Raw genomic sequence first — 27,999 nt, forward strand, 5'->3', positions numbered from 1 at the left:
TCATTATCTTTCAAATTATTCAAGTTATTTTTGAATTTCTAAGTGAGTTTTGAAATAATTGTTTTCAAAAATAGTCTTCATTTCAAGGTTATCCTTTTTCTAATTTCATTCCCAATTTATACAATTTCTTATTTTCAAATTAATCCTCTCCATTCAATTACATTTTTAATTTCAAACTTCACTTCTTCAAATCTTCAATTTTAAGTCTAAAGTTCAATCTTTTGACTTCTAATTTCAATTCTAACTTCTGATTTTCAAATTCAACTTTAATTTTGAATTCAATTTCAGAATTCGACTTCCCGATCTTCGATTTCAATGCTCTTAAATTCATTTCAAATTCTTGAATTTCAAAATCGTCGTCTGATTTGTGACATCCTTCAGTAAATCTCTATTGCGATTTACCATCTTTCCATAAACCATTGTGCGATTTACAAAGATTTTTGGCAAATCATCCTCGATTTATCGCTTCTTTCAGAAAATCGCTGTTGCGATTTATAACATTCTCCAATGAATTTTAAACCAATTTCTGAATTTTCGGGCCATTTCTTAAAGGATGTTTTCAAAATTCATTCCCAAAATCACTTGGAAAAAATCAATTTTTTTGAAACATTTCTAAAAATATGCATTCTTTCTCAAGTTCAAAATCATTGCACAAGCATGATTCAATGTGCATTTAGGACTTAGAATAAATACTTAGATAATGTTTTAGCAATGCAAAAAGGCAGAAATTCGATCCTTGGTTCGATTACCCCTGGTAAAGGCGCCAGGAACGGTTGGACCTCGTACCGACGAGCGAATCCCGTCTCTCCATTTTCCAGTAAATTTTTTCAAAACGGAGGCGAGTGATTTTCAAAACATTTCTTTGGTCAAATGAGACCTTGCGAAATAGTTCCTCTTCTTTCTTCCTTTTCTTTTCTCTCTTCTTTTCTGTCTTTTATTTCCCCCTTTAAAAAGGGAAATAGAGGCTAGAAAGGCAAAGAGAAGGAAAAGAGGAACAAAAGGAAAAATTTTGCATGATCACACAAAGGCATAAACGGGTGGCTACCCTGACCCCGTTTGACGAAAAACCAAAAGATTTGGTAGATGAAAAACCTTCAGAGACATAATACGATACAGAAAGAGGACGCGGAACCGAGGAGCCAAGCACCATGTATCTGATTGCCAGGTTGGTTCTAGCATTAAACGCAATAAGATTGATAACCAAATAGTCAGAGTGTCTGGAGGGAAAAATAATAAGGGACAATTTCAGATTCGTCCTTTGTCCACCACGCGCAAGCGTTCCCAACTGCACCTCCAAGTTGTAACGGAAAGTGGTACAAACAGAAGCTGACACCAGGCCTCGAGCTTGAGAAATAATTAGCGACTGAACTCCAGTAGAGAAAACATTGCTATCATGGTCAAATTTTTGTGGGCCCACCTTTGACAGAACTTGCGATGGCGAGGATGGCAAAATTTTCGTATGCTTTCCACGAGCATGCCTACCCAACCGCATCGTCAGTCCGTCACAAAAATTAGCGCAAAAAGAATCAGACGTCGAGCTCCATGCATTATAAATAGTGAGCGACAAATCTCCAAAAGAGTAAACATTGATGGTAGAGCCAGATTTTTTGCCCCCCCCCCCTCCCCCTGGCAGAACTTGCGATGGTTGAGAGATGCCATCATACATTGGAGATGAGGCTGACATAGCTGGAGCAAATGACGGAAAAGAAAGCCCAAAGTGCTGTGGCCGGACCAGGACCCAGATAGACCCAATCTTGATTACATGGAATGAATTCACCAGGTTATGAAGATTGTCAATCTGCACCCACATCGAGAAGGATAATTTTTGGGAAGGTCGTTTAGGATTTCGACTTGCAGGATGATGCTCCAACCCAAAAAAAAAAATTAGTGATGAGATTCTGTTCCGACGAATGGGAATGTGAGGGGTTAGATTGCTTTTGCTTCCAAACTGGGTGATGACGAGAGAGAAAAGATGAGCCACACTTATGACAATGACAACGTTTGTAGAAGTTCAGAGAAAAACAAGCAGCACACCAGAGCATGATTTTAGTGTATGAAAATAGAAGTGTTCTTATTTTTGGAGTACGGATTCCATGCTAGGCATGGTATTAGTTAACGAGATATTAGAGTGTGTTTGCTGAAGGTACATGTTTGACATTATTTTGATATAAATGACTTGAATGTATTGCAATATTTAATATGATTGTATTCATACTTGCATGAAGTTACTTTCAATTTGATTATGACTTTCATATAAAATTGTATCATGAAAACATGAGAGAGATGGTAGATGCAGACGAGAAATCATTTGCTTTACAGTGATAACTTAATAAAGGTGAAGTTGTGTGTGAGTAAAAGGCCATGTTCTACTACAGTTAATGGTAATGGTTTTCTCTACCGACAATCCTTCAATTTTATCAATATACGCAAGTTAAGGGGCCACCATTGGCTGGCTCGATATTGACTTGTCTATGCTACAATACAACTAGAGAAAATATATGTGGTAATGATCTTATCTGCCAACAGTCCAGTTTTATCAATATATGCAAGTTAAGGGGACACCATTGGCTGACTCGATATTGACTTAGTTTGTCACTTTGTAGAGAGTCTATCCTGTAATACAATAAAAAAAAAGAGAAATCTCAATATATGTGGTAATGATCTTATCTGCCGACAGTCCAGTTTTATCAATATATGCAAGTTAAGGGACACCATTGGCTGGCTCGATATTGACTTAGTTTGTCACTTTGTAGAGAGTCTATGCTGTAATACAATAAAAAAAAAAGAGAAATTTCAATATATGTGGTAATGATCTTATCTGCCGACAGTCCAGTTTTATCAATATATGCTAGTTAAGGGTCCACCATTGGCTGGCTCGATATTGACTTAGTTTGTCACTTTGTAGAGAGTCTATGCTGTAATACAATAAAAAAAAAGAAAAATTTCAATATATGTGGCAATGATCTTCTCTGCCGACAGTCCAGTTTTATCAATACATGCAAGTTAAGGGGCCATCGTTGGCTGGCTCGATATTGACTTAGTTTCACTTTGTAGAGAAATTTTAATATATGTGGTAATGATCTCTCTCTCTCTCTCTCTCTATATATATATATATATATATATATATATATATATATATATATATATATTATTCATTCAACAGTAAAGCTCTATGTTCAAACAACAAAGTTCCCGAGTTACATTATTCTCGCCTTGTTCCATGTGGACCTCTTCCTCGTGGTATCACAAAGATGGACCGTGCCTAATTGAGAAACTCATTGACCCAAACTCTATTCTTGCTCATTTTATGTTATGGGATTTGCTTAGATCCAACAACTTGGAACTTGAAAGGCAGTTTCAAAGTGATTAAACAAAGGAGGGTGGAGATGGCCCCCAGGATTCACTTATTTTTTTCTAGTGAAAATCAATGAAAAATATGGAATATTTAATTTTAAATCAAATCTAAAAATTGTAAAATATAAAAAAACATGACAAAGACTTCTAATCAATGTGTTTTTGGTTAGCTAACTCTTTTATATTTTTTGATTTGTCCTTTTGGTATTTCTGCATTCTAGCATGTTGTTTCTTTCTATGGTCAAACTAATGTCGTAAATCGATCACTTGTAAATTTATTTTGTGCATTCAGTAGGTGATTGGTGCTAACCCATTTTTTGGGCTAGATTTAGCCTCAATTCCTTCTACAGGGTCTGTTCATAAGTTTGTTCAAGAACGGATAGATGCACTTCATAAAGATTTCACTGGTGAGGAACAAACTTAAGGATGATTCCATTTGATGGATATCTGAATCGGTTCACCTGTAAAAAATTGGATCTGGTATAATTATTTCACCATTCAAATCCATTTAGCCAACATTTGATAGTATTGACCCCATCCAATCGGAATCCAAACAGCTAACATCCCTACTCCTGACTCCTCACTTGTTGGAGAAAAACACAAATGTGCGGCTCTGCCTGTGAGAGCACTTAGAGGCAACCCGACTGCAACATGTTCATCTCTCTCTCTTCACACACACACACACATTCATATTGGGTAAATTTATTTTTGGCCAAATGTTTAGGCTCTCTCGTTGTTTGATGATACATTCCTATGCAGCAGACTCTTAGAGTTCTGGTGATTTGGGCAATGCCCACAAAGTGTTTGAGGGAATTCCCCAGCAAAATGTTTATTCATGAAATGACATTGTCAATGCATGCTTCAAAAGACAATGCCCACCAATTGTTTGTTGCAATGCCTGAGCGAGATGTGGTGTCTTGGAACACTGTGTTTGGTGGGTTTGTTCAGAGTGATGTTGCTTGTGTGCATGTTGGATTATTTCTACTGAATGAGTCTAGTTTGTTCATATATAGTCTATTTGTGTATATATAGCCCGCATAAGCATGAGAAACTCAAAATCTACTTGTAGTGTACTCTATCATATCCAAGATATTTTGTGTAGAGTTTCGAGACAATCTCATTTTTATTTTTTATTAGGATTAGTTGAAACAACCGTTAGGATCCATTTTCAGTCGTCAAAGGGTGTAGATAGGTTCAAAGTAGTTTTTTTAAAGGTTCTAATACTTTTTGTGAAGATTTGGATCCAAGACCTATCCAAAATTATAAAGAATGGATTTTTGAGCCCAAACTTGACCTAGGTAGGTTCCTTCTACCCTCTTTTTCATTCATCTTTCTTTTGTTTTCCTTGTGTCATGGCTTCTGCTCCTTTTTTTTCTCTCCAAAGTTATCTGCTATGTTCCAACATCTCTTTGCCTGTCACTTTTTTCAAATGAGTGTGTCCACCCTCTTTTGTCCAATCTTTTTTTGTTTAATTTTTATTTCCTTGTATCGTAGCATAAACACCCTACAAGTTGACAAACTAAATCAATATCGAGCCGGCTAATGATGGCTCCTTAAGGATTGTCGGTAGAGAAAGAACATGGACTTTACTTTTGCTCACACACAACTTCACCTTTATTGAAATGTTATGTGATAGGAACACGCCATCTGCATTCCTTGGTCATTTCTAAAATCAAAATAAAGACTACATGGACCTCTCGACCTTTTTTTTTTGCACAACCAGACTGTCATTCCTAATGTGTTGATGTGACGTGGAATGGGTTTAAGGCTTGTCGTTCAACTCGGTTCGGCTCGTCCAAGGCTCGTTAGCGAATGAGACGATTACGAGCTCAATCAGGTAGAGTTTGTGGCTTCACGAGGTCGGAGGCTCAATCCCTCTTTCTAGCACACATGCCTCATCATCCTGACTACCCTTCACTGCTATAAGGACCTAAAAGAATCCTACGTATACATAGTTTTATATTTATTTGTTCTAACAAAATATTGTTACTTTTTAAATTATTTATTTTGCCAATAAAAATGCAAGACGTCTTTTAATTTCTCATGAGAATTTGTCCTGCTTCAATTTTGTAGTTTTAAACATTTGTCGCTGTGCTTAAAAATTGCAGGAGACAGTTCGATGAATCACATGAATTTTTATTATTTTGAAATTTTAGTTGACTTTTAATACTAAACATCTTTAGGGATCAGAAGAAACTCAAGTCATTGAGAAATTTGGGCTCTTAATTTGCAAAAAAACACATTTATGCTCATAATCCCATTTAGATATTTAAATCAGCTGTCTTTCATGCATGCTGAAAATAGTCTTTCAATTTTTCACAAAAACATAACATGAAAATGTGTTATTTTTTCGGAATTGAAATCAAATGTGATTTGAAATCATATATTCCACCATGTGATTGAGAATCACATGAAATCCACTTCAAAGTTTCTCATTTGCATGAGATTCCAAATCACATGTTTGATTAGCTGTGAAAATGAGATTCGTGAGATTAATTACAAATCACATGTTTGGTTAGCTGTGCAAATGAGATTCTTCATTGCATGAGATTACAAATCAAATATACAAATGTTTGAGCCTGGTATTAGTACCCTCCACTGCAGCCTAAGATGAAAAGATACTTGAGAACTCCAGGAAATACATAATCCTAATGTGTCGATGTACGAAGAATGTATGTTCGTCTCAGCTTGACGACCCGGTACGAGCTGTTCAGCTCCTATTCATAATTATATAATATTTTTTATATATAATGTAACATAATAAGATTTCATACATTTTATAAATATGAAATAAAATCTTTCTTATTCTTAAATTTTAAAAAGTAAATAATGATGGCATTATGTAATATTTTAATTTTATATTTAAAATTTATTTTAAATGATCGAAGAAAGACCATCACCAACCATGAATAATAAAATACTTTTTTGCAATTACAATTATAACCTCAAGTAAATATTTCATTATGATTTTTATATATATTGCAGCACACATTTTGTAGGCAAATTTGTAATTCAATTACTCTTTTTTTTTTCCCATTAAAAACGCTACGATGAGCAACTAACGAAATCTCATCATGAATATTTGAAAAGATATGTCACCAATCTTCATTAACTTCAAGGACTGATATGCAAGCTTTTTTAACCTAAAGGCAGGGAGTAATTCGTAAAAATATGTCATTAATTTGCAAAAAAACAACAACAAATATCTATGTTGAAATTGAACGTTAGGCAGCAATCGTGTACCTTCCCAAAAGAAATGTGCAAGAAATTTCCCTCTTTTTCACTAATTGTACTGCAGCTTATATTCTCTACATACAAAGTGACAAACTAAGTCAATATCGAGCCAGCCAATGGTGGCCCCTTAACGATAAAATTGAAGAATCGTCGGCAGGGAAGATCATTACCACAATTACCATAGTAGTACGGCCTTTTGCTCACACACAATCACCATTGATGGACCAAGTCCTGATGACAAATCCCCCATTCAAAGCAATTTCTAAAAATTTGGTGTCCGGTTCAAAACAATTGAAAATTACCGATGGTAATTTTTGATATCATTTCAACCAAAATTCTTATTATAAATTCAATGATTTCTATCCCTTCCTTCCACTGTCCTCATCGTTGCAACAATTCCACCACCACCACCACCACCACCACATCCTCCTCCTTCTGTCTCTCTGATGGCAGAAACAGTTATTGGAGCTTTGTTGGGCAAATTGGTTGATCTAGGATGGGAGGAAACCCAAAAACATATTTCAAGAGTTACCTCTGTGAAGGATGAGATGATAAATTTAGAAACTGAACTGAAAGCCATACAGCCTATCCTTGAAGATGCACACAACAAGCAATTCTATGCACACAACGAGCAATTAGAATCAAAGCACATCAAGGATTGGATATCAAGGCTGCATCAGGTTGTTTATGACGCTGAAGACATAATTGACCTCTATAGAGTCAAAACCAGCAACATAAATGCAGAAACCCGACAGACGAAGGTACGTAAGCTGATCTCTTCTCTTTCTTTTTTGTGTCGTAACCTCTCATATCTAAGCAAAACTGCTAAAGAGATCAAATCAATCAACAAGAGGCTTAAGAAGATTTACAAAGAGAAGGGTAATTATGGCCTTGGTCCAATCGCGGGAGGGTCAAGATCTTCACTGGACGTAGGACAGATGTATGGGAACCGTCTGACGACTTCTAGCATCACTGAGCCGCATGCGTTTGGAAGGGAAAAAGATGAAGACGAGGTCGTGGAGTGGTTGAAGAAAGAGCTCAAGCATAAAAGGGGAGAGAATACTAGCGCTATAGCAATTGTTGGAATGGGGGGACTCGGAAAGACGACCCTTGCAAAGACCGTTTACAACAACGAAAGCATCAAAAAACATTTTCAAAAGTCCTCGTGGATTTGTGCATCAGAAAAACCACAGTTGGGGGTGTTATTCAAACATATACTAGATGACGTTGGTGGGAAAGGAAGCGGTGCCAATGAAATAACGAATCCCAACGCTTTGCGAACCGAGATAAGTAAACATTTGAAGGAGAAGAGATTTCTGCTTGTTATAGATGATGCATGGGATACATATTGGTGGAGCGAATTGAATGGACTTTTGCAACATGGTGCCCCGGAGAGTAGAGTCCTGATCACCACCAGAAAGGAGGAAGTTGCAAAGAATATTGATGCAGCTTACTTGCATAGATTGAAGTGCTTATCAGATGATGACAGTTGGCGTTTGTTCATCAGCAAAGCATTAAGGAGAGACGAGAAGGAAGAAGACCTTTATGGACTGAAGGAGATTGGGAGCAATATAGTACAGAAATGCGGCGGGTTGCCTCTGGCCTTAAATGTTGTGGCGAGCTTGTTGAAGCATAAGGCGAGGAATCAGTCTGATTGGCAAGAAGTTGCAAAGAGCCCATTCTGGGGATGGAAAGGAATTACTCACGGTCAAGACAATCTAATTCTTTCTACCATCGCATTAAGCTACATGAATTTACCATTTGCCTTAAAACAATGTCTTGCATATTGCTCCATATTTCCAAAGGACTTTGAGATGCGAAAAGATGATTTAGTGAGACTATGGGTGGCAGAGGGCTTCGTTCCTAAAGTTGAGCAGGAAATGGAGGTTTGTGCTGAGTATTATCTTGAAGCATTGGTTGATTGTTCGCTGATTCAAACTTTTAATGATAATAAGCCGAGATACAAATTACATGATATTGTTCATGATTTTGTTCTTCACATAAAAGGCCAGGAGCGTATAGATGAGATTGTTCTACGCTCAGGAACTGCATCCGATACTGTTCAAGCACGGTTCTTCTTCTTCACAGGGTTTACTGATGTTGCACTAAGTCAACACCCAAAGCTTCGGACATTGTTGTTAGGATTAAGCTGGAGGAATGCTTCTGCACGTTCTTTCTGCTTTGTACACTTTAAGTGGCTTAGGGTGCTAGATCTGAGCCATGACCGCCATAGAACAAAATTGCCAAAATCATTGGGGAATTTAGTGTTACTAAAATACTTGAATGTTTCTTATACGAACATAGAAGTGCTGCCAGAGTCGATTACCAAACTAAGCAGTCTTGAAAGGCTCGACCTTGCTGATACTAGAATAAGAGCTCTACCGGAAGGTACTACGAATCTGAGGGCTCTAAGGCATCTTCATTTGGAAGGCACTACTGAGTTGAGATGTTTACCAAAGGACATTGGGCGGTTGACATGCTTAAGGACATTGAGCAAATTCGTTGTGTGTAGTGATATGAGGAACAGAAGTGGAAGCAGTATCAAGCAGTTGCGTCACCTAAACAGTTTAAGCGGGGAGTTGAGGATAGATGATATAGACAGAGTAGGGAGTAGAGAAGAGGCTAAAGAAGCAGAATTACAAAGGAAAGTGAACTTACAAATGTTGGAGCTATCTGGCAACTGGGCATGGGTCGATAAGTTCGACAAAGAATTTGCAGAAAAAATAGAGGGCATATATGCAGAGCTTCAACCTCCTGTAGGTCTCAAGACACTGAAAATATCTAATTACGGAGGTATTAGCCTACCCGCTTGGGCAAACCCTTCTGGATACGGCAGTTTGGAGGATGTCACCTTAAGTGGATGCAGATTCGTGGAACACCTACCCTCCTCATTGGCACACTTACCCAACCTTGTGAAGCTCAAGATAGAAGGTGCTTCAAACGTCAAGATCATTGATGATGGGTTTCATCATGGTGTTGAACACATGGGGTTTCCCAAGTTAGAAAGTCTAGTCATTCGTGATATGAGCAGCTTAGAGGAGTGGTCGTTTAACGCCCAAGCAGTGACAATGCCCCGTCTCCGAACCTTACAAATTGAAAATTGCCCCAAGTTGAGGGCGTTACCCTTTGGGTTGCAATTCCCCAACTTAGAAAGTCTAGTCATTCGTGGTATGAGCAGCTTAGAGGAGTGGTCGTTTAACTCCCAAGCAGAGACAATGCCCCGTCTCCGAAGCTTAAAAATTGAAGATTGCCCCAAGTTGAGGGCGTTACCCTTTGGGTTGCAATTCCCCAAGTTAGAAAGTCTAGTTATTGGTGATATGAGCAACTTAGAGGAGTGGTCGTTTAACTCCCAAGCAGAGACAATGCCCCGTCTCCGAAGCTTAGAAATTGAAGATTGCCCCAAGTTGAGGGCGCTACCCGATGGGTTGAAACTCACCAATCTGGACAGCCTGAAGATAGTAGACCTTCCTGAGCTTGGTTCGATATCCTTAGCATCATTAGAGAACCTGAGAGAGCTCAGACTGCAGGGATTGCCCAAACTTGACTTGGAAGAGCAAGGGTTTAAAGCAGCAACGACACTCCAAAAGCTGGAGCTGAAAGGTTTTCGGGAGTTGGACTTGGGGTCGAAAGTGCTGGAGGAAGCAATGGAGAGTATGAATCAGTTGAAAGAGTTGTTGCTAGAGGACTGCTCCAAGCTTGCCACTTCCATAGCGGATGTCCTGAAATACCATTACCTCCCAAACATTCGGAACATCCGCTCATCAAAACATCGGTGGCAGTATTCTACATTTGTTTCCTCAGATGAAATACTTGTTGCTAGTTATAACGGACTCTGGTTGGGGTTAGAGGTGGATTCAGTGGAGGGGTTAAGTGGGTTCCAAAGCTTGGGCAGCAGGGTGACTCATCTATCAATCCAGTTGTCGAGTGAAGTGGATTCTCTGCCAGAATGGATCCAACATCTCCACCAGATAGAACACATGGACATTGAAGATAGCCCCAAGCTGACCCACTTGCCGGAATGGCTGGCGAAGTTGTCCAAGCTTCAGAAGTTGTATCTCTACAAGCTTCAGTCGTTGACATTTCTCCCAGATGGGTTGCAAGCTCTCACCCAACTTCAAAAGCTAAGAATCTCTAATTGTCCCAAGTTGAGGGCGTTACCCGATGGGATGCAAGCTCTCACCCAACTTCAAGATCTAGGCATCCATGGTTGTCCCAAGTTGAGGGCGTTACCAGATGGGATGCAAGCTCTCACCCAACTTCAAACTCTATGGATCAATGTTTGTCCCAAGTTGAGGGCGTTACCAGATGGGATGCAAGCTCTCACCCAACTTCAAACTCTATACATCAGTGGTTGTCCCCATTTAGTTGAGCGTTGCAGGGGGGTTGACCGCCACAAGATCGCTCACATATCCCGTGTGCAACTTTTTGATTATTAAGATGGATGCAGTTCCCACAAGATCGCTCACAAGATCAGGTCATTCGTTCGACGATCCTCGCCGTTGGGAATCCCTTCATGATGATGCCACGTGTTGCGGCTTTGCCACACAAACAGAATGTAATGGCGTTACTCCGTTACCTTTAATTAAAAAAAAAAATGATCCCGCTAGGGTTTCCTCCAGCAATCCGACGTAGGTCCTACGTCCGCTGCGTCTCTCTCTCTCTCTGAAGCGTGTTATCCTGCTGCTGTGGGATCACCTCCAGCGACTTCCCTTAAGAGCAACAAAACACAGCAATCCTACTGTGTTTCCTCCTGCGATCCGATGCAGCTCCCCACCACTGCTGTGTCTCTCTCTCCCCCTCCTCTTCTGCCGTGGGTTTAGGCTCCTGCCGTGGGATCAAGTGAGTGGGTTTTATTCGACGATCTGACGCAGCTCCCAACCTCCGCTGCCCTGTTTTCGTCTCCATCAGCGTCACCAGACTCAGGCAACCAAGCTAGGGACTCCCCCGACGATCCTCTCTCTCTCTCTCTCTCTCTCTCAGAGAAAACCCAGGTCGACCCGGATTTTTTCTGCATCTCTTCTACGCACACATTGATAAGGTACGATCTTTCTTTTGCTTGATAAACATTTACTGGTTTTCTTCATTATTTTGACGGGTGAGAAACATTTACTGGTTATGGATGCGTGTCTTTGATCATCTACGTTTTGAAAACACTAACTTATGATGTTTGATTTCCTACTGGGTTTCCTCCTGCATCATGATTAATGTTTTTCTTCAAAGTTTAAAAATCTTTATGTCAAATTAACATGTTAGCAACATAGAAATCAGGGAAGTTTTCATGAATAAATAGTCCTGTGATTACTTTAATTGTGGTTCTTATGAAGGTGCTTGAATTCCAGAGGGGACCTTTAGCATCTTCGCTTTCCATGTCTACTTTTTATCTATTAATGTAAGCATAATTGTTTACTTTGCTTGTTTTAACATCCATCTTATCAGAAGTTTCCTTTTCACCTGATTTGTTATTTAGAATACAAAATTATATTGAAATTAATCCTTATTTTAGTTTGCTTGACCCCTTTTAACTTTTGATCTTCGAGAATTATATTTTATCAGCATCCATTCAGATTTTGGCTTTTCCACCTTTGCTTAGATTCCTATGAAAAAGTATGTTACATGCCTAATTCTGTGATTGATCCAGCTCTGATATAGATGCATAAATACTAACTTAGTGCTGTGGTCAATCCATCAGTGAGTATAGTATGAAAAGTATGTTACCCTTGGAGGTTTCGAACTCATGAGTGAGAAGCTGCATATTATTATTATTATTATTATTATTATTATTATTATTATTATTAACCCTTCAGATGTGATCTATATGTTTGGTTTAGCAGAAACCGGCCCTTGCAACATGTTTTTTCAACGTGTAGATCAGATTTTCTGATGGCTAAAAAATGAACAGGCTACAACATGCTGAAATTTCACCCATAAAAAAAAAACATGTTTTTACATTGAAAAAATACTATCCATGAGTTGTTGCTTACTACTTTGATCTTGCTGAACACATTTATAGCGTCTGATTTGGTCAATATGACCTGTCTCTGTAAGTTTCAGCTAGGGGGTTCAGAATCCAATAGTGATCCATATCTAGTTAGCTTTTGCCTCTTTTAGACTTTAGCATCCATTTTAATTAAACTGGAATAAAAAACAAGTCCAAAACAAGGCTTTAGAGTCATGTACTTAAGGTTACAACCTGCTATGTAACAAACGTTGATTATAATTTGAAAATACATTATTTTGTTTTGACAACATCATGTAAATTGTTGATCAGCTCCTTTCTGCCCCTTTTTTCTCAATCGTGAAACTACCACTATTTTGGGCATTGATTCCCTTGAAGAATTAACTCATTTGTTTCATGATGTACAGCTTATGAATCTGTCTGACTGTGCTAAAGTTGAGAAGCTCATGATCTAAGTCTTCCGTATTGAAGTAGATTATTGCCGGGGATGCTTGAGTTGTGTGAGCATCTTCTTTGGACAAAGGAACCTCAAAGTCATTAGCTTTGGTGGCTTATGTGAATCATAACCTGTACAGTTTTGTTTAGCTTAAAAATTGAAAAACGGCACCAATATCTGATATTTTTGTGGTTGTGTCTGTCACTAAGCAACATTGCTATCATTGTTGTTCTCTTTTAACATGGTTTTGATGACTGTACTTTTGTTAGCAATATTCTCTGCATTGGGTTTCAAAAGCATTGTCACCATTGGTTTCCTGCAATTTTATAATAGCCTAAGCGGTATTCCTTTTGTGTTTTTTGATTGGCAAACTGGGGTTAGCTAGACCCCAACCTGTTACAACAAAATAGAAAACTGTTATGTGCGTGGACAGTTGGTTACCCAACTCCCTTAGCAGGAAGCATAACAGTCATTGTGTTGGTGATTTCTTTTTTATATTTACACAAAGAAACTTCCCCCAGGAACAGAAACCTAGCCATGCCGGGTGCTTGCCGTACTTATGGTCACTGTCCTGATAGCGCAAAACTCCATGGGCGTAACCCTTGCCTCTAGGGAGTCGCCATGCCTTACCTGTGTTGGTGAATTTTGATCTTGCTTTTAGTGAAAATAAAAACACTTGACCTGAATGTTGATATTGCTCATTAGTTGCTATCAATAATAAATGCAGATTCAGTTGGCTCGCTTGCATTGATTTGTGCAATTTGTCAAATCTTTTTACTAATTGTCAATTGATTTACTGTTTTCAAGCATGTTATTGGTTATCAGCATGTTTATTGGCAAGTTAACGGCATCCACAACTGATTTACTGTTTTCAAGCATGTTGGGGCTAAGTTGTTGATGAGCTCGTCTGTGGCACACAGGTTATAGGCAGATGAGTGGTTGGTCTGCACCAGCAAATACCTTGGGACTACTGGGTTGACTATTTTCTCAAATATACCCTGAATGAATGTCATATGACATCTTGAGAAATGGTCATAGTCCTCAAAATGATACTGCATCTCTCACATGACGATGGATATGGATTGATATCCTGAAGACCCTTATCCATTTTCAACAACGTGATCCCTAATATAATAACCATAAGAATTTATGCATGGATCAGATGTAGGGGCGCAAACAGATTCGATGTGGACTGCATCATGCTAAAATTCCTGGCTACATGACCATGAGGGCTTTGCACCTCCGGCCAAGGGTTGTCTAGTATCCTCAACGTGAAAAGCCATGATCACGAGTTCAATAACCATGGAGTGTCCCTCAAAGGTTGAAGCTGTGATTTCATATCCCTATTTATATGGATGTGTTGATCCGCAAGTATGTTTGGTTATTTTTGTTTGATATTCAAGTTTTCTTCTTGTTTTTTTTTTTTTACATCGATTTTTCCTGAATGGAGAGGCTAAAGTCTAGATAATACTTTTTTTCTTTGATAAACAAGCATCGATTTTTTACATGGGTCTATTTATTTATTTATTTTATAACGAGGAACCCTTGCCAAAGTTAGGGAAAAACCCGAGTGAGGCCCCACGACCATCCTGCCTTACATGGTCCACCTCTGAAAGGTACGGACACACCCGTGTGCCAGCAGGGTTTGATCCAGGTCTTCTAACCTTGAGGCTAATTACCCTTCCAGCAATTACAGTCATGGATTTGTTGGTGTTTGGCTTTCTCAACATGAATGTCATCATAAGTTTCACAAGAATGTTAAATAAATTTATTTTGAATTTTATATCTATTTGTTTTGTAGAACGTAAACTAGTATCCGCCAAAAATGAAGGCAAGAAGAACACTAAGATGAGTCACATGGTATGACCTACGTCCACCTTATATCTTGTAACCTCTAGAGACTTTTCTTTTTCGAATCGTTAGTAGAAACTTTCTAAGCTAGTAGTCGAAACCTCAAGAGAGTCACAGAACGATCAATCACAATAAAACTGAATTTAAAGAAATTAACATTTTTTCCAAAGACAGGAATTTACAAAATCTAAAATGACAGTAATGTTTTACTAAAAATAATTAGTAAAGTTTGTTCAAAAACTTTGTTCTCGAGAAAGAAAAATGATTGGCTCTTTGACGTTGCCTCAGTTTCTTGCAAACGCTCTTGCTCAACTACTCTATACTTAAAATGGCTTTTAGTAATAAGTCAGAACAGCTCCCTAATGAGCCTATATGCATAGACGTAGGCAAACATAAAATAACATGTATTTTATATGAAATAAAAATAATCAAAGCATTTCAACAATCAATCTTATTTATAAATGGACATTTAATCTACGCATGACTTACCAATGCAGACGAAAATTAAATCTGGCATAGGTAACTTACAATTCTTTACATTTATATATTTTTTTCTTAGATGATGCATGTCAAGCTTTACTATATGCACAATACATTTTTGTTTATATTTTATACTACTATGTAGGTATGATACAGCCACATCCTGGATTAAAGGCACGACCCAAGGGTATATTCAATTAATTGGTATCATATTATTGTAGCCTTGTACATCCTTTTTTATCTCAGGTAAGGGGCAAGACTATCGAGGGAGAAACCCCCAACACCTTTGAACCTGATATTTCATTATTTTTGATAAATTTCACTACCACCTTGCGGTATAAGTGGTAGTTATCCCCTCTCCATAACTAGGAAAGCAACTTTTCATGCTTTACAATATCTTATAAAGCTGATTGTAATAACTACTCTCTCATTATAGGCCCAAGTATATGAACTTTCATAGCACTTATTATTCAATTCTTTTGACATATGTGCTTAGATCATAATTTCACATTTACAAATTTAGTCGCCTTCGTTTCATTAGGCACAAGCACATATAATTTCAATTAACTGATATATGGTCACTGGCCACCCATTTGGTGCATTAACACATATCAATCCAGTTGTTCATACATAAGGTCATGAGCCACCCATTTGAGCAAGAAATATACATCTTATCAACATAATATTTATATTCACACTACAAGAAAAACTCTAATTAGCGACGGATATTTGTAACAGATTTTTTTCATTGCCCATTTGCTACGAATTAACGAGAGAAAAATATCTGTCGCTAACATTTGAATTATTTATGGAATTAGCCACAGAAAACATTTCGTCGTGAATTCGTCGTGAGTTAGTGACGGATTAGCGATGACCTAATTCTGCCTCAAACTCCATCATAAATGTGTGACAGCTCAGCAACAAATTTTTTTTGTCGCTACTCCGTCGCACATTTGCAACAAAATTGAGTGGTCGCTAATCCGTCACTAAATTTTTCATAAATTCCTAATGCGAGCTCCTTTTTCCTTTCTTTTTCTACTGTCACCCGCTCGTTGCTCATCGAGCTCTTGTCGCCCATTGAGCTCCCATCACCCGCCCTGCGACCTCCCGCCTCCCGTCCGACAACCACATTGAGCTAAATTCATGATTAATAATAAGTAATCAGCCAACCCTCTATTTTCATTTTGATTAAAATAGTATATATTAAATTATAATTAATCAAATAATTATATTTTACATCAAATAATTTTTTTTAGAACGAACTTAGTATCTACCTTTAGTTAAAACTTTTATGCAAAATTCACTTGAACAAAAAGGCAAAATTGATTACAAAAATTTTGATATATTTTGATTATTTAAAAAATAATATTTAAATTTGTTTTTCAACATATTACCAAATCTTATTATATATATTTAAGCATTCATATTTATTTACATTTTTCTTGATTTATGATTATTTTTATATTAACCTTTTTTCCTTTATTTATGCCATGCTCTCTTTGCATTTAATGCCAATGGTTTTATTATTTTTTTAAGATAGCAACGACTAATAGTTTCCTTATATATATATATATACATTTAGTGCATGACAATTTTTTGTCAATACACTTGTATACAAGTGTAAGTCGTGATTCTTCGTTCATTTTAATCGCAATTCTGATGTAAACCTACGTGTTCATGTGACCTCTACCAAGAATCAATCTACTTGCAATCAAAGGAATCAAAACTAACACTTGAAATTCAATAAAAATTGTAATGAAAATAATTTAGAAAAATAACAAAGAAATAGGTAGAGATACAAATCAAGAATATGTTACATAAAAACCAAACTGCTGTGGATATAGATCAGCAACATTGAAGATTCACTTGTCTATCTTTTGACAGCTTAATGACATAAGCATTATTCTCTAAACACTTTAACACTCGAAAATTAATGGCAAAAATTTTATAAGTGAACTTGCCGTAAGTGCCAACAGGAAACACTGAGAAAACACTCAACTCAATATTACAACTCTTGTCAACTCAAGACTTATGGATGGCATAATTCTTTGGAAGGGATTTCTTGACATGAGAATGAACTTCTTACATATAGTCTTTAATATCTTAAACCGTCGGCATAGGTTTGCCAACACGAGGATTTGAAAAAAGCAGAGACGCACACACAATTCTCTCTAAACAAATACCCATCATGGATTTGAAAAAACAAATTGATGGGCACACATTTGAAATACACTTATCCCAAATGGCCTTAAAATCAGAGCTCGAAGAATACAACTCCCAACACACCTCAAAAGACTTCTTTCGACTAAATGCATCTGCTACCTTATTAGTTACTTAACGTTTTTTTACTGTTGAGATTCTTGAGTGTCTCATGATCAGTGTACAGCACAAACTCACATTTGACATCTGATAGTTTTTCTATAAAGAAGTCTACAAAATGTCGATTATGACTTAGAACACCACCAGTACCTACATTTAAGGTATCATATCCAAACTCAAATACTAAAGAGAAATTAGAAACTGCCAACACAGAGGCAGACTCACCTTGTCATTTGATGCTACCGAAAGCCTTTTCAGTCACTTTGGTTCACCCAAACTTAGCACCCTCATGATGGGGGTTGAAATTCTATATAAACCTATGACAAAAACTGGCTAACCTATGAAAACTATGCAGCTTGCCCAGATTTTGTAGGGTAGACTAGTCAACTATCATTTTGACTTTTGAACTGTCTACTCGAACACCCTGATACGACACGACAAAAACCTTAAAATACAATATTGGATGTCAAGAAGGAATACTTCTTGGCATTCACATACATCTTTTTCTTACGCAAAACCTCTAAGATCTGCCTAAGATGAAAAACATGAACATATTCACTAGGTATGTGCACGAAGTTGTCATCATCAACAATGACTACAAACTTGCCTAAAAATGGTTGAAGCACTTGAATCATAATATTCATGAATGTACTAGGTGCATTGGACTTGCTAAAGGCGTCAATAGAACTCAATACTCTCTGTTAGATTCATCTGATATGAAAGCAAGTTGGGAAGATTAGACCCTGAGATCATATCAATTTCATGCTGGAATTGACATCAAAGTTGGTAACTCATCAGACAATTCATATGACATGATATTCTAATATTCAATAAGTTCCATCAGAAACCACAATGTAAACCCACAATCAGAGCCGGACCTGTCAAGATGCCAATGAGGCTTGGGCCTCAGGGCCCCTGGGCCCAAAAAAATTTTAGGAGCCCATTTTTAAGGCCGGAGCTCCCCATTTGTTTAGAAAAGGTTTGGGGCCCATATTATATTTGTTTAATGTGAATGCAAATTTTATTGTTATTTTGATTCTTTAAAAAAAAATCGGAGGCGCTGCCCCGAACTCTTACTATTAATAGGGGGCTTATTTTTTCCCTCCGCCTCAGGCCCCATAAAACACAGGTACGGCTGTGCCCACAATGACAAAGCAATAACCATCCTCATGACAAGAATTTACAAACTCCTTGTAAGCAAGACCATTCAACCCATATTCTTTGACCAGCTCAGGAATACTAAATTAGAGACTCTCTAAGAGAGAGGAGTTTGATCTTTTGGTCATTGAACCAGAATGAATAGGTGTTCTTATCATCAAAATGCAAAGTCTTCCTATCAAACTGCCACAGGTGGCCTAACATGATATAACATGCATCCATGCGGGTGAATCACACCACACCTCATCATGATAATGACGTCTCATGTTAAGCTTAACTAAGCAATGTGTAGTAATTGGGGCTTCATTTTCTTTCTTGAACCAAGGTAAGGGTGGAGATGTTTTTCAATCTTTAATTTAAGCAAGTCTACAATTACAGAAGAAACCATATTCTCGCACACCCCACTATCGATAATGACATCACATAAATACTCCTCACAGTGCGTCATGTGCATAAGATATTGTTTCTCAACCTTTTTTTAGTTCAGGGACACTTAAGAGAAATCATGGCATGTCAAATAGCACAGGCGCATGACTAAGGTTGATGGAGTTGCAAAGAGAGGAAAGTTTATCCCAAAATTCTCTCTTTTGTGTCGAGGTAGAAGCACCATAAACAACAATCAAGCACATAAGGTTGTCGCCATATGCCAACTTCAATCTGAGGGTGACTGTGAAATGTCCCAGAGATAGCATGCACTACAAATTTTTTGTATGACGAGGAACTCTCGTCTAAGCTAGGAAAACCCTACGTAGGGTTCCATGACCACCTTGCCTTGCGTAAAAATGTTCCAGAGATGACATTTGGGATGCACAATGAGCTGAGTTAGATCAGGCTTGACCCATTTAAGCTCGGTTTGATTTTGTTCGAAAAATAAATGAGCCAAGCTTGAACAAAAGTATAGGCTCGGTATACATAAACAATCTGAGCTTGAACAGGTAATCCAGATCGGTTAGGCTCGATAAACCCGATTAGGCTTGGTTCACAAAGTGATATAAAGAAATTAGAGTTTATATATGTATATTGGTTTTCTATACTTGAACATAGAAAGAGTTGTTAGTGTAGAGGGTGTATCTGTTGTCTCTTTGAAAAGTAGCTTGGGTTCAAATATCACCATACACAATTTAAAAAAAAAACTTTTGACACAGCTTAATTTTATTTTTAATAAATGTGTTCAGCTCGAGCCGAGACGAGCCCAGACATATAAGTTGTTCAAGCTCGGCTCGTGGCATAGACAACTTTTTAACCTCTACCATTAGAGAACCTTTTAATAATTTATCTTATGTCAAAGTATTTGTAAAATATACATCAAATATATTTTAATAATTTTGTTTGGTAGAGAAAAGGTCTTCTGACCGATTTTAGATAGCGTATCTTTTTTTTTCTAAAATGGGAAGAGAACTGTATTAATATTAAAAAAGCAAGTCAACATAGAAAGAAGCAACACATTAGAAAACAAAAATACCAAAAAGTAAAATAGAAACAAATAAGAACATAAAAAAGAGTTAGCTAACCAAAACACGTCGGTAAGAAGTCTGTCATGTTTTATATATTTTTTTAAAATAAAATATTCCATATTTTTCATTGATTTTCACTAGAAAAAAATTTAAGTGAATCCAATAATGGGCACCACCTCCACCCTCCTTTGTTTAATCACTTTCAAGTTCCTAGTTATTGGATCTAAACAAATCGGACGATGTAAAATGAGTAGAAATAGAGTTTGGCTTGCTAAGTTTCTCAATTAGGCACGATCTGTCTTTGTGATGCCACGAGGAAGGCAAGGAAGCAATCCACACATGGAACAAGGCGAGGATAATGTAACTCTAGAACTTTGTTATAACGAAAAAACTGAAGGAACGTCCGTAGAGAAGATCATTACCACAAACTGTAGTAGAACATGGTTTTTTGCTCACACAAACCTTCACCTTTATCAAGTTTTATTAAGTTGTCACTGTAAAGCAAATGATTTCTCTTTGTCTGCATCTACCATCTCTCTCAGCTTTGTTGAAATGTTATGTCATAGGGACATGCCATTTGGGTGTTTTTTCCCATTGACATTAGCACGCTCACATAGAGCATGGGATAAACAAAGAAAAAAGGTAAATATAAAAATGAATTATACATCAAGAAAAATGTAAATAAATATGGATTCTTTATTAAGGCATGTTTGCAATAATTCATGGTTCAAGTGGAGATTTTTTTTGTAGTAAAAGTGGAAATTAAGTCACAGTGTCTACCAATAGTATTATAGATAGCCATATAGGACTTGGTTTAAGTGGAGAATCTTTTAAGTACACGAGAGAAATCAACAATTTAAAATTTCATATCATCCATGCAACTTGCAATTTCTAATGGACACCTGGCGAGAGTGGAATGTGGGAGAAAGGATAAACACCTACACCGCAAGCCCGCTTCCACTCACGCAAACCAGGTGGGTGAAAAAAGTAAAAGTTGTCATGATGATTGTCTTTGCCTAATTTTGCACAGTCACATCTACTTTCTCAAGCTTCTCCTTTCTCACTTGTAACCAGTTTGCACAGTTGATTCTAGTGCTAATGTTCATGGTTGGAATATGTGTCACCTTATGTGGGTTATTATCCACTAAGAAGATGAATTCCATAAAACTCATATTTAGGTGTTCCTAAGATTTTCTTCTGACCAACATATCAGGTTTGGGTTCAATTTATAGTGTCTCAGTTTGATAGTAATGAGAGGTTAGTTGGCAATTAGTGGGATTTAGTAGGGTAGGTATTATGAGAACGTGAAGGGGTTCACATGCTGTAACCCCCCCCCCCCCCCCTTATCATCCACTATAAATATGGGGTTTGCCTGCATGATGAGGGGAGTAGCTAAAGCCTATTGCATGTGTCCTCATCATTTCTGTTGGGTTCAGGGTCTTGCTAACCATCGACTTGAAAGCTTGGGCTCATTGTAGGCATCGATAGGCTGAGGAGAATGTCAAACACCCACATGTCGCATCAACCATGATGTCTACTGGTATGTGTTGAATTAGCATTCTGGTTCTAATTTTGAAGCATACACCTACATAGTCACTTGCTAAGATTATTCTAGCTAGCGACCCTCGTCATAATTTGTTGTTTTTTGTTTGAATAAAATTTTACTCCATTTTCATGGAAGTTCCTTCTCAAATATTCTTTGAAAAACTCATAATAACTATTCAAAACTCTGCATGTTATAGATCTTGCATGACATCCAAACCAATTAATTTCAAATGTGTTGAATCTCATGGTTAGACTATACTAGTAGGGATAATATGCAAATCATGCACCATAACAAATCCTTACTGCAACACATTGTTACTATTGATAAAAATTCGAAAGTTGAGAAAGATTGACTTACTCAGATTCCACTAAAATCTTTTTTGAAAGATCTTGGGACGCTATATGGAAGTTTTGATCATCCTTTTTTGGACTTGAAGGTTTGTTTGGTTTTTAGGTTTATTCTCGGCCTTAAAATCTAAATCACATATAAAAAATATATTTAGCATGAATCATGAAATAAAAAATTATAATGTAAAACCCCTAAAATCTAAATCATATATGAAAAAAGTATATTTAGCATGCATTTAATAAATAAATCATAAAATAGATAATTAAAATATAAAACCCCTAAAATCTTAATCATATATGAAAAAAATACATTTAACATGCATTCAATAAGTAAATCATAAAATAGATAATTAAAATGTAAAACCCCTAAAGTATAAATCATATATGAAAAAACATATGTATTCAATAAATAAATCATAAAATAGACAATTAAAATGTAAAACCCCTAAAATCTAAATCATATCTGAAAAACATATTTAACATAAATTCAATAAATAAATCACAAAATAGGTAATTAAAATCTAAAACCCTTAAAATTTAAGATGCATTTATTAAATAAATTAAAGATTAAGCAATTAAAATACACAAACTCTAAAATTAATAAATAAAAAAATTTACCTTGCCGATGAACACAACATGAGGGAGATAGAGGGGCGAAAGAGAAAAAGTAAAAGATAGGGAGTGAGAGAGATGGGGTGGGGGCGAGAGAGTTGGTGGGGGTGATAGAGAGGGTGCGAGGGCGATAGGGAAAGGGCACGGGGGGAGGGCAATTTTTTAATCTTTTTAACTTACTTCTTTACTGACGTGATTTTTTTTTGTGCTAGTAAAGAACGTTATGCTAACGTCGCACCAGTATAACGTTCATCTTTACTGGCACGATCATGTTTTGTGCCAGTAAAGATCTTTACTTCACTAGGGCATAATATAATCGTGCCAATAAAGATATTATACTGTCTCAATGTATGTTGAGATAGTATAATGTGGTTCTTTACTTGCACAAGCATATTTCACACCAATAAAGTTGTTTCATTACTGGTGCACATAAGATGCACATGTAATGGAAGTGAAAAGCGTTTGTGAAGCTATAAAATGAGATAAAACCAATACACAGGCTTGTTATAAAACAATATATATTTTCTTTTAGGAAGTGAAAGAGAATTGATTTGGAAAAAAGGAGGAAGTGGGCTTCCGGATAAAGAGAATCTAGTTTCCTATATATTTTAGAAGTGGGTTTGCCAAAGCTTCTCCTCCTTTTAGGAAAGCGAGGAGTTTCTCACTTTCAAAGCTAGCTTTCGATGACTATGCTCAGCATTGGACCATAATTGCAACAAATCCTAGCATATGTACCAACTACAAATAACTTGGCCACAAACCCTGATTAGTTACTCAGTGTATTCACATGACACGTCCATAAAACAAAGCCTTATGACTGATCTTGATTCCCTAGATCATGACCGGTTGCTGTCATATCTCAAAACGGTATACACGGTCTGAGCTACGGTCATAACCATAAAAAAAATGGCAGCAAAGAGTGACAACATGGACCATGGGTTTCTGAAATAGGTAATGTATCAGATGTTCACGCCATGCATTCCAACCGCTAGCAGTGTACTCCCTCAACTTTCTCTGCACCTCAGATGTGTGATCATCCATCCCATATATGAGACCGTCGCCCAGTTTGTTGAACAGCACGGCAGCAGCATCATCGCTCCCAAGTTCGTTCTTCACTATCCCTCTGGAGCTGAGGTAGCTCACGTCCTCGGCGGTGTCTATGAGATCGTCCATGAAGGCCACGAAGGAGGACACCTCTTTCCCTGTTGGCGGGTGCATGCGCTCGAAGGCCATTAGGTTCATGTAGACCCCTGCTGTGTCGTCGTCTATGATGATGAAAGGAAGAGTGAGCACACCATCTTCAAACTCTACCTCTAACACGCTGCCGCTGCCGCTCGTCCTAAAGGTAACTCCTGCTTCATGAAGCCTCTTTGAGGATCTTATGTACCCAGGATTCTGAATCGAGCAGGCACATGCACAGGACTGGATCCTTTGGAACAGACCCCTCTTGCTCTTACCAACAGCTTGAGGACTCCTTAGACAAGGAGAAGATCTAGAAGCAACACGTTGATCAGAACCATCTCTTGCAGAAGTGGGTCGTTCTTGCTGCAATAATGTACCTTGGACCAGGCACTTCCTGTAGATGTCCAGTACATGTAAACCAAGACCGGGTGGCGGAGGTGATGGAGGATTAAAATAATCTGTGATCAAGCTCTCGATATCACCATCGTCGTTAATCACCTTGTTCTTGTTCCCTTTCTCTGTATCGAGCAACCTGTTTAGGACGAGGAGAGGAATTTGGTTTTCCAGCATCAGCATGTCTCTACTCAACACTGTACTTGCATAGTGCATCCTGCGGTAGCTGAAGAATGGGTCAGTCTCGACTGACAAGCCTTGATTAAAGCGTAGGATCTCAAGCATGAAGCACCCGTCGAGGAGCATCATCTTTATGAAATCATCGGACGGCAACTTGGGTTCGAGTTGGTCGAGTTCATCATAGCAATCCTTGAGATTTTCTTCTACTTCCTTCAGGGAGTTGACAAAGAGAGAGAGTGGAACTTTGGTCCGGTGGAGGATCCTGTAGAGAGCTCTTTCCTTGTGCTGCTCCATGGGCTTCAGGTGCGCCTCCCCATGGTGGTAGGGACCGAAAGACGCCATCTGAGGAATACGTTTTTCCTCGAGCTCCAACGAATTGACAAGGTCTAGGGCCACTTGTAGATCGTCCTCCTCGCCGCCTTCTCCACACCTATTGAAGCAGTGTATTCTGTGTATCCTTTTTTGATGTCCACCACCCAAGAATCGCTCCTCTCCTCTAGCTCCATCCCTCCTCCGGCAGTATCTTTGTGGTTCATGGTCGATCATACACGATCTGCACACAAAAAACCAGTTAATGGTACTTGTGGAAGGTTGTGAACATGCAACACGCATATGGAGATAAGATGAGCTGCAAGAAAATACCTCTACTTGCAAGATGGCTACATGCACCCACACAAACACATTTATATATTAGTTTGTTGGGTTGGATGTTGCTGATCTGAGTGGATGCCCAAATAAATGGAGAGGGTGTTGCGTATTCTCCTCCAAACATATTGAGCTATCCAGATCCGATAATCATGCCTGCCACTGACGTGATTATTGGATCTGGATAACTCAATGGAACATGCACTCTAGCTACAGTGCGTATTCAGGGGAGTACGCCCAACACCCTCTCCATTTATTTGGGCATCCACCCAGATCAGCAACATCCAACCCAACAAACTAATATATAACGTGCGTGTTCGGGGGGTGCACATATAACCTGCCCCTAAATAAATGGTGGTGGTTGACTCGGAAAAGTGTCATCACTCAACCAAGTAGCACGAGGCAGACAGCGTAGTCATGTCCACTCCTTACAATAAAAGAAAAAAAAAAGGTAAATCCAGGTAACAAAAAAGACACACTAGGGATCAGAGCAGCCAGAGGTGAACATTTATGGCATCAGTAAGCATTAAAAGCTTTCATTCTTATGGTTTTTCATAGTTAAACTTGCAAAGATTTTGGGTATCCGTTTATGATCTCTGAAGGTTTCTTAAAGTTTTCCCCTTTAAATTTAACTGATTTGCCTTTAAATTTTAAGTGAAAAAACTACCAGGAAGCTATCTAATGATGCAGAATTCTGACCTTTTTTTATTTTGTGGCTTGGCTCATTTGCATTCTCTGATTCCTCCTGCGATACATAATGTAACACCCCAAAAGTTCTAACCTCAAAAATTTGTAAATTTTTGTTTAAAGAAATATGATACACCTCAAAAGGAGAGAACAGTTAAACATCAAAAAAATGTTTTGAAATAGATTTGACAATTCTAATCTTATAGGAAAAAAACACTACTAGAAAAATGCGAATTGGCGACGGACTCTGTTCATCGCTAATCATGTTTAGTGATGGATTAACGACAGACAGAGTCCATCACATATCCTTGGTCGCTAATTAGCGATGAGACTCATATGTCGCTAATCCATCGCTAAATAGTGACAAATATTTTCCATCACAAATCCATCGCTAAATAAGCAACGAATTTAGTTTTGTGACGGATATATATCCGTCGCTATTTTAGCGACTGAAAATATTCATCACAGATTAGAGATGGATATTATCCATCGCTAATCCATCACAAAATAAAAAAAAAATTTAATAGATATGCATAGGGATATCACTAGATATGTGGATATACATAGAATTTGTCATCTAGCTAAAGCAACTGTTAGTAATATAGGGTTATACTTGCTCTTACCTATCTCTAAGCAGCCATGGCAAGACATTAGCATGGATTTTGTTTTGAGTTTACCAAAGTTTATGTATAGATTAGATTATGTGTTTGTAGAAGTTGATAGATATTAAAAAATGACACATTTTATTTCTTATAGAAAGACCATAGATGTGTCTTATATTGCTGATTTGTTTATCAAAGAAATATATAAATTACATGGCATTCTTAAGACCATCATCTATGATAGATATTCAAAATTTATAGGACAGTTTTTCAGACAACTATGAAAAAGGTTGGGCACTTCACTTTAACACTATGCACCACCCATAAACCGATGGTCAAAGTGAAGTTGTAAATCGATCACTTGTAAATTTATTACGTGCACTTGTAGGTGATCGACCTAAGTCTTGACCTAGTATTTTGTTTCAAGCCGAGTTTGCTTTCAATAAATCAATGAATAGATCCATAGGGTTCAGTCCTTTTGAAATTCTGTATGGTGCTAACCCATTCTTCGCGGTTGATTTAGCCTCAATTCCTTTTGCTTGGCCGGTTCATAAGTATGTTAAAGAATGAATAGATGCACTTCATGAAGTACATGAGCAGATAAAGCAAACTCTGATTGAAAACACTGCAAAATATAAAGAATCTATATATAAGAAGCATCATCTGGTAATCTTTGAACTTGGTGATTTTGTTTGAGCAATTTAATCAAAAGAACCGATTCCTTCTAATATGTGAGGCAAACTTACAAATCACCATATTTGTCCACTTGAGGTCCTCGAAAGAATTATTGAAAACGTGTATAAACTGGATTTGTCTTATCATTAAAACACTTCTGACATATTTAATGTTAAACATCTTTCCAAATATCATGAAGATTTGAAGGGTAAGGAACAAGCTTTGAGGATGATGCCTTTTGAGCCCAGGGAGCCTCATGCAGCGCATCTTACAAGACCTTGTTGAGAGAGTGTTGAAGACACACTCTAGGAAAATGTATCATCGGAATCAAGTGCGAAGACCAAGCCCTCACCATGCATGAGGAACCTAAAAGCCACCTGGAGTGTACTCGATCATATCCAAGATATTCTGTATAGAATTTCAACACAATCTTATTTTTTGTTAGGATTAGTTTTGACAACTGTTAGATCCATTTTGAGTCATCGTATGCGGGTTCAAAGTAGTTTCTTTTTAAGTTGCTAATCCTTTTTGTGAAGATTTTGGATCCAAGACCTATCCAAAATGATTAAGAATGGACTTTTGATAAAAATATATTATAAAAGTTCATTAAACTTGAAAGGTGCATTTGTAATATCAATGGAAATTATTATTTTATATTAACAGAAACAAGATTCTCATGCATGAATTACACACATGTTTTACACTTTAGAAAGCGAGTTTTTTAGGCAGCAACCGTGTAATGTCCCAAAAAAAATGTGCACGAAATTTCCCTTTTTTTCTTTAGTTGTATTGTAGCATAGACTCTCTATAAAGTGACAAACTAAGTCAATATTGAGCCAGGCAATGGTGTTCCCTTAACTTGCATATAATGATAAAACTGAAGGACTG

The 27,999-nt window shown here is 37.5% G+C and overlaps 2 protein-coding genes across 2 annotated transcripts; one reads left to right on the forward strand and one right to left on the reverse strand.

Annotated features, from left to right (window-relative positions):
- The first annotated feature begins 6,486 nt into the window (after positions 1-6,486).
- LOC149829294 (putative disease resistance protein RGA3) lies at positions 6,487-13,335 on the forward strand. The gene is made up of 2 exons (XM_090018014.1): positions 6,487-11,626; positions 12,952-13,335. Exon 1 carries the CDS (start codon positions 7,035-7,037, stop codon positions 11,022-11,024), a length of 3,990 nt encoding a protein of 1,329 aa, XP_089874140.1. The 5' UTR covers positions 6,487-7,034; the 3' UTR covers positions 11,025-11,626; positions 12,952-13,335.
- Positions 13,336-23,599: 10,264 nt separating this feature from the next.
- Positions 23,600-25,048, reverse strand: LOC149829295 (UPF0481 protein At3g47200-like). Its single transcript, XM_090017245.1, has one exon. It carries the CDS (start codon positions 25,046-25,048, stop codon positions 23,600-23,602), a length of 1,449 nt encoding a protein of 482 aa, XP_089873371.1.
- Positions 25,049-27,999: the final 2,951 nt, after the last annotated feature.

The sequence above is a fragment of the Nuphar pumila genome, chromosome 9, assembly GCF_984573655.1.
Source record: "Nuphar pumila chromosome 9, dmNupPumi1.hap1.1, whole genome shotgun sequence".
Lineage (NCBI taxonomy): Eukaryota > Viridiplantae > Streptophyta > Magnoliopsida > Nymphaeales > Nymphaeaceae > Nuphar > Nuphar pumila.

Coding starts and splice junctions, on each gene's coding strand:
- LOC149829294 (XM_090018014.1), top strand. CDS start 7,035: ATGGCAGAAACAGTTATTGGAGCTTTGTTGGGCAAATTGGTTGATCTA.
- LOC149829295 (XM_090017245.1), bottom strand. CDS start 25,048: ATGATCGACCATGAACCACAAAGATACTGCCGGAGGAGGGATGGAGCT.